Here is a 7,218-nt window from a genome sequence, read left to right on the forward strand (position 1 = left end):
ACCCACGATCCTCTGCTTGAGAGGCCATAGATCAAACCACTCGGCCACCACGGCTTCACATAATAAATATAAAGAAAACTTAATTTTATTTCATTATTTTATGTTCAATTTTGATTTAACTGTAGTTTTGAATTTATTCTTCCGTATGGAATGGATACAATATCGCGGCAAGTAAATCGTATGACTTTTACCTGGCTTTCAGAAAATAGAGAAGAGAATATCAGATCCGATATGTCTTACTTGTCAACACAATATATCGGAAAAGATGATATGAAAACGCTATGTGACACGTGTCACCAATATTCAATAAAACCAAGTAGAAGAAGTATTATTTCCACTTAGTTCTGGTAATATAATTAACCACAATATAGACTCTAAACAAGCCTTTATTATCACAAAGTTTCCGTAACAGTTTTACATAAATTTTAATACTTTTAGCCGAGTTCAAAAATTACCATGAAATACGAACACCGGAGTTGCGGGAATATAAAAAACAACTGACAAGCAAGCAATGCATGCGTGTTAGTAAACGGTGTTTTACTCGACTGCCCCCAGGAAGAAAGGTTATGCTCCATGTGTTGTCACGCTTGGGTCAGTACTCCTCTTACTTAGATTGACATCACAGTTCACAACTACCAAACTCAGAAGAGCTTTAACTTCGATATTAATTCAATTTATTCTATTGAGATTAATTGACAAAGGAAACAATACATGTCCAATATTTTGTGTTAATCAAACTGACGGACTTATACTTAGTACAGTCGAACTATTTAATTCCTGACCCGCCGTAGAACGCTCTCACAGTAAGAGTGTCACAATGAATTCCCTTGTCAAGCAATGCGATGTCACTGTGGCATTTTCTACGAAAAGGTTCCACAGAGGACCACGATTCAGTTGGTTCCGGAGCCAAAATGGCAAAAACGGAACCCTTATAGTTTCGCCATGTCTGTCTGTCTGCCGACAAAATGGTACAATAAAAAAATCATTTTTTTTTAAGCTTGTAGGGTGAGGTATCGTTGGATAGGTCTTTTAAAACCATTAGGGGTTTGCTAAGACGATTTTTTGATTCAGTGATTTGTTTAGATTTTAGTTTAAAGTGGAAATTTTATTAAAATCGAGCGTATAAATCCCCTAAAATCTTTAGATTTTAGATTAAGAGTAAATATACGAAAGGTATAAAAATACCTTAAACTATGGAAAGTATAAAATACGAAATTCTTAGAAAAATATAACTTAATTTTTTCGTAATGGCTACGGAACCATATTTTGGGCGTCCGACACGCTCTTGGCCGGTTTTTTAACCAGTCTGGTGTGTGTATGCATTCTTGGTATACTGTTTAGATTTTAGATATACATACTATGTTATGCTTGAATCCAAGTTAGTATTAAAAGATATTTGTTCGAGTAAAGATGTCTTTTCATTGTCTCGACCCCCCCTCCACGCCACACCAGAAGGCCGCCCAATTGCCTCATGATACGACACGTTTCCGCTTGGCCCCCGCCCTCATCAAGACTCCAAATTTCACACAGCATAACTGCAGCGGCGTCTTTAGCCCATGTGGCGCCCGTGTGCAATTATTACTTTAGCGCCATCTAGGAAGCGCGCGGTCAAAATGGAATAGGTACAAGCGCGCCCGTGTCACACCCTGCAATGCGTACAATAGGTGTCTGCGCGCGCACACCTGGCACGCCGACGCCATTACGCTGCCCTAATTCGCACAGGTAAAGTACGCCTCTGCATAACTGTTCCGTATCATAAAACTCCTACAAGCGCAACTCGAAAATTCTATGCCAGCTGTGCTGTAAAGACATAACTGTTCCGTATCAAAACTTCCCCAAGCCTGACGCTATCATCCTTCTTAGCGTGTAAGACAGCAACACCTGAACTCACCTCTCTCTTCCCATGCCGTAGTTTTCATAGCATAAATTAAAATAATTAATTCTCCCCGCTAATGAAATATTTTGCGCGCTCGGTTTCTTTCTCGTGACACCTGAGGGAATATTAAATTATGCGAGCTTCATGTATAATTATGGCTGGCAGTAATTATAAATATTTTTAACCCTAGAAGGATTTTTTTTAGGTTAGCTTGAAAAGAAGGATAAGTTCGCCTTTGTACTCTTTTGTTTTGTTGTTTTCTTTTTGTATTTTTTTGTGTTTTATGTACAATAAAGTATTTACATACATACATACATACATTTTTAAATGACATTTTAACGCAAGCTTTTCCGTGACGTCATTTGATTTCATACACGTAGGTAACAAATTTTAACTCATTTTGAACTCAGTGATCAGAAATCAATACTTAAGTTCCCGTTTATTGTTTTAGGACGTGTATTGGATTTAAATAAGATTCAAAGTCAAAGTCACAATATTTTTATTCAATTTAAGCTATAACAAGCACTTATGAATGTCAAAAAAATCTACCACCGGTTCGGAAAAACCTCTGTTGAGAAGAATCCGGCAAGAAACTCAAACTCCCTCCTACCTCTCCTAGGCATATCGGCGTCTTCATTGCTATGGGGTCTGAGTTGTTGTCCTGCAACTATATACTGTGTTATAGTGGCTGATTTTGTACAGACTACTGAGAATGCTAATTGCCATCGTAGCAAGGATTGAGTTACCACCCAGTGTTCTATCGAAATTCAAAATTAAATAATTAATGAAATTAACTGAGTGGAGATACTAGCAATCTTGTTTAAATTGATATAAATCCAGTCAGCACAGGATGTTTGCATTCCGACGAGGAGAGTAAGGCAGCCGATGAAGTGATCAACGCATGAGGTTATCTATTTTAGTACTGACAACTCGAAATATTCGAAATTTAAGTGATAAATGTTAGGTGCTGACTAATTCGAAAAGAAACTAGGCATTTCGAACATTTATCGACTAGTCCACTCCTAAAAAACACTAAACATCTTGATATTTTAATGTAACTTAATGTAAGTAGGAATGGAATCCGTTATCAACGACATAAAATAATAATCTCTTTATTATTACAACAATCAGTTCTGCTTTTACACCTCTTTCTTAAATCACGAATATCACATTCCATTTCAAAATAAATTAAACAGTACACCACAATTTAGAAGCTAGTTTTGCCGAAGATGAAGTTACCCGCAGCGTTCTGGTCCTCCGAAGTAAAGTATTCATTCCACAAACCTTGGAACTCAGCCCAGGATACGCTGGCTTTTCCTTTCGACATCTTCTTGAAAGCTTCTACAGACTCCTTCTTATTCAAACCGAAGGAAACGTACACGGAGGAGAATTCATCGCTGTCAATTGCTCCATCGTTGCTGGCATCTTCCAGCTCGAAAATGAATTTACAGTAAAGGTTCTGCCACTCAAGAGCTGCAGAAGGGTTCTTGGCGAATTCATCCCACATGGCCACCCACTCGTTGAAAGACACTTCTCCGTCATTATCAGCATCAGCGCGACTCTGCAGGCCTTCCCAGATCTTCAGCAGAGCATCCTGCGTCTCCTTGAACTTAGCATCACCAGCTTTCCAGCCTCGGTTCTGCGAAATTTTCTCAGCGGCCAGTTCGAAATCTTTCTTGTCGATATTTCCGCTCCCGTTTGTGTCGAAGAACGCGTTAAACACGTGAAACAGCTTCTTCTTTCTGAAGTCGGACACCATTTTTAATTTTAGATTGAGATCGTTTAATTCAATTAGTACTTGTAATGTGACTTTGTAGTTTCAAGTGTCCCTTATATATACATTTTAAGACTGCATTAAAGATATTGTTATCTGATTTGTTTACAGTATGACGCAAAAGTGAGCCGATTTTCTAATCAGATTGCTATCTGCCCGCAATGCAGGTTATTGTTGACTTTAACAATCCTTGTAGTTTATTTAATAATGGAGTATTAAAATATTGTCTTTTGTACATAGTAACAGTTATTATACAATATGACGTCTCTATTCTCTGAACAATGATTTAAATCCCAAGTAGAGCCCCCAGAGAGAGAGAGAATTAAAGCCTATTGCTTACCTTAGAAAGTCTCTGTGTATATACCTGTTTTCTGTACTGCTTGCTATGTGTTGGTGTGAAATAAAGAGTTATTCTATTGTATTGTAGAGGTCCTTCTCAGAAATGTTATACATTATTTTGATTACAACAATATAAAAACCAGCTAAGTGGGTGTCGGACTCGCACACGAAGGGTTCCCTACCATTATCATTAGACATAGCAAAATACACGTTTGTTGTATGGGACCCCTTAAATGTTTATTTTATTTTAATTTAACTATTTATTTTTAAAGTGAATATACGACTATGAATATTTCACGCGTCTACCTGTTGCCGTTATTAATATCGAGAAAAAAAACGGCAAAACAATCACGTTTGTTGTATGGGAGCCCCCTGAATATTTATTTTATTTTGTTAATCTAATAATAATCTGTGAAAATTTCAACTGTCTAGCTATCACGGTTCATGAGATACAGCCTGGTGACAGACGGACGGATGGACGGACAGCGGAGTCTTAGTAATAGGGTCCCGTTTTTACCCTTTGGGTAAGGGGAACCCTAATAATCGAGTATCTAATATAGGCTGTTCCAAAGTATTAAATTTTAAATCAGTCATTTCTCAGTTCATACTGTGGCGTTTGATATGAGGCCTTGTACATAGGTGTTATGGTGTGAAGGTTGATGTGATTTCCAAAGACGAGACGTGTAATTCTTGAAAGTCGCTTATTAGTGATAATCTTAGGACATGACAACATGAGGCACCGTTTTTGCTTCTTGACATCAGCCGGGCGTGCCATAGATAATATATCGTAACAATAGGTACATAGGTTTGAAATATCGTATCAACACGACAAATTTCATCTTTATCCAGAGGATAGAGACACATTGTATATCGTGACATAACAAATAATAGGTTTAAGTCAAATTTAAATTTTAGTTAATTTTAAATTATGCGAAATTAATACGCATGAATAAAGTAAAAACTTTCATCGGATAATTAAATTCCTGTTAAATAAATTAATCAATGTGGTGATGCGATTAAATTGTGTTATGACGTCAGAGAGTATCGCAAAATAAATCGTCCAGTTGTTAAACGATTTATGTTAAGTTACTCTTTACATCTAAATGATTGGCTAGATAAGATCGTTTTTAAGCAATAAGACAGCTTTGAACATGAAACTACCGTGAGACTCACTCATATAAAATGTTATTATAACGGATAACTCACGTCTTAAACCGAGTATGAGCTAAACTCGGTTTAAGACGTGAGTTATCCGTTATAATAACATTTAATATGAATAAGACAGCTTTGTGATTTTCCATCCTTTTCTTACTAATATTGAAAATGCGAAAGTAACTATCAGTCTAGAAAGAAAGAAAGAAAGAAAATACATTTCTTCACAGCACAAGACAACAATATTATTAGGCTTTTGTCCCATATCAAATTATATTACGTCGGCGATAAATGAATCCTTATTTTGTACCCAGCAGTGTGGGACGTTTATAGGCTGGGATGATAAAAAGTATAGCTGAGTTGCCCCGGAGTAAATTAAGCAAAAAGTATATTATTCAATTGAAGAACATTCAAAATAATATCATCTCAGTCTACATACAAACGTCCCACTGCTGGGCACAGGCCTCCTCTCAGAATGAGAGGGCTTGGACCGTAGTTCCCACGCGGGCCCAGTGTGAATTGGTAACTTCACACACACCATTGAATTGCTTCGCAGGTTTGTGTGTAATTTCGCACATGAATTTCGAAGAACTCTGAGGTGCGAGCCGGGGTTTGAACCCACGATCCTCTGCTTGAGAGTCCATAGGTCAAACCACTCGGCAACCACGGCCGCACGGCTTCAAAATAAAATAATATATTAATAACATAAAAACTTAATAAATTTACTCATTTTAGTTTCATCATCATCATTATCAGCCGGAAGACGTCCACTGCTGAACAAAGGCCTCCCCCTTAGAACGAAAACTCGCCACTTGCATCCACCGGTTACCCGCAATTCTCACGATGTCGTCGGTCCACCTGTTGGGAGGCCTACAACGCTTCGCCTTCCGATGCCGCCACTCGATGTCGCGACTCATTAACCCCCGACGCAAAAAGAGGAGTGTTATAAGTTTGACCGCTATGTATGTCTGTCTGTCTGTCTGTGGCACCGTAGTTCTTAAACGGGTGGACCGATTTGAATGCGGTTTTTTTATTTGATAGCAGGTTTTTTAGCGATGGTTCTTAGATATGTGTTATCAAAATCGGTTCTGCCGTTTTTGAGATATTGAACTTTGAAGTGAAATGGATGGGATTTTCCCACATTTTGTTGGTTAAGTTATTTTAGTTTAATAATTTCCAATTCTTCCATGGCGCCACGGAAAAGGTCTTTGTCCAGCAGTTCTGCTGTAGGCTGATGATGATGATGGTGATGAGGATTATGTTATTAATACACAGTACATTAGATATAGGTTTAAGTATTGCGTAAGGGTGGTTGGATCAAAGTAGAAAACAACGTTTTATGTAAGTAGGTAAATAAATAATGAAATTTGAATTTCTTTGAATCGATAACATTTCTTTACCTTTGAAGTCTAAAAAATAACTTGGTAGATAAACCTATTTTCTTCTGAACAAGCAGCACAAAAAACACACAGGTATATAGAGATTTACCAAGGTAAGCAATTAAGGTGGCTTTATTGCTTTAGAGCAATTTAAAAAATAAGGATTGGATTTGATTTGGTAAATAAACTGAATTAGACTAATTTATTGAATCAAAAGAATTTCCTTGCTCACCCGCGACCTTACGATAGCTAAGCTTATGCAAAATATGCATGTTCATGCAGTTCCTCCACCTCCACACTGTAAGAATAACACACACAAATCACACAAACCCATCTATCACCACCACCACACTACACATACTCGTAACACACTACACTATGCATAAGCTTAGCTATCGTAAGGTCGCGGGTGAGCAAGGAAATTCTTTTAGCTCATTGAATTAGACTAATTGTTCGGTGCAGGTAGACACGTAAATACAACGGACCCTGTATGTCTGTTTGTCCACTGGATATTCGGACGTAATTTTCTCTAATGCTAATACCACAATCTCCCTAACATCAACTATCGATGACTAAACTAACATTATTTCCGTTTCCATTGTTTGTGTCGCGGCCGTCTTACATAAAGCCGCCGCCACACGGTGTCTTTCGCGCAGAGACAGATAGGCGCATCAGTCATGTCGGTTGCACGCCGGCGC

The 7,218-nt window shown here is 37.8% G+C and overlaps 1 protein-coding gene across 1 annotated transcript; it reads right to left on the reverse strand.

The window, feature by feature from the left end:
• Positions 1-2,972: 2,972 nt before the first annotated feature.
• On the reverse strand, positions 2,973-3,697 carry LOC141440792 (calexcitin-1-like). Its single transcript, XM_074105336.1, has one exon. It carries the CDS (start codon positions 3,633-3,635, stop codon positions 3,084-3,086), a length of 552 nt encoding a protein of 183 aa, XP_073961437.1. The 5' UTR covers positions 3,636-3,697; the 3' UTR covers positions 2,973-3,083.
• Between the last annotated feature and the right edge of the window lie 3,521 nt (positions 3,698-7,218).

This window comes from Choristoneura fumiferana, chromosome 23 (assembly GCF_025370935.1).
Source record: "Choristoneura fumiferana chromosome 23, NRCan_CFum_1, whole genome shotgun sequence".
Classification (NCBI taxonomy): Eukaryota; Metazoa; Arthropoda; class Insecta; order Lepidoptera; family Tortricidae; genus Choristoneura; species Choristoneura fumiferana.

What these genes read in the sequence shown, in the direction of transcription:
- LOC141440792 (XM_074105336.1), bottom strand. Translation starts at nt 3,635, where the DNA reads ATGGTGTCCGACTTCAGAAAGAAGAAGCTGTTTCACGTGTTTAACGCG.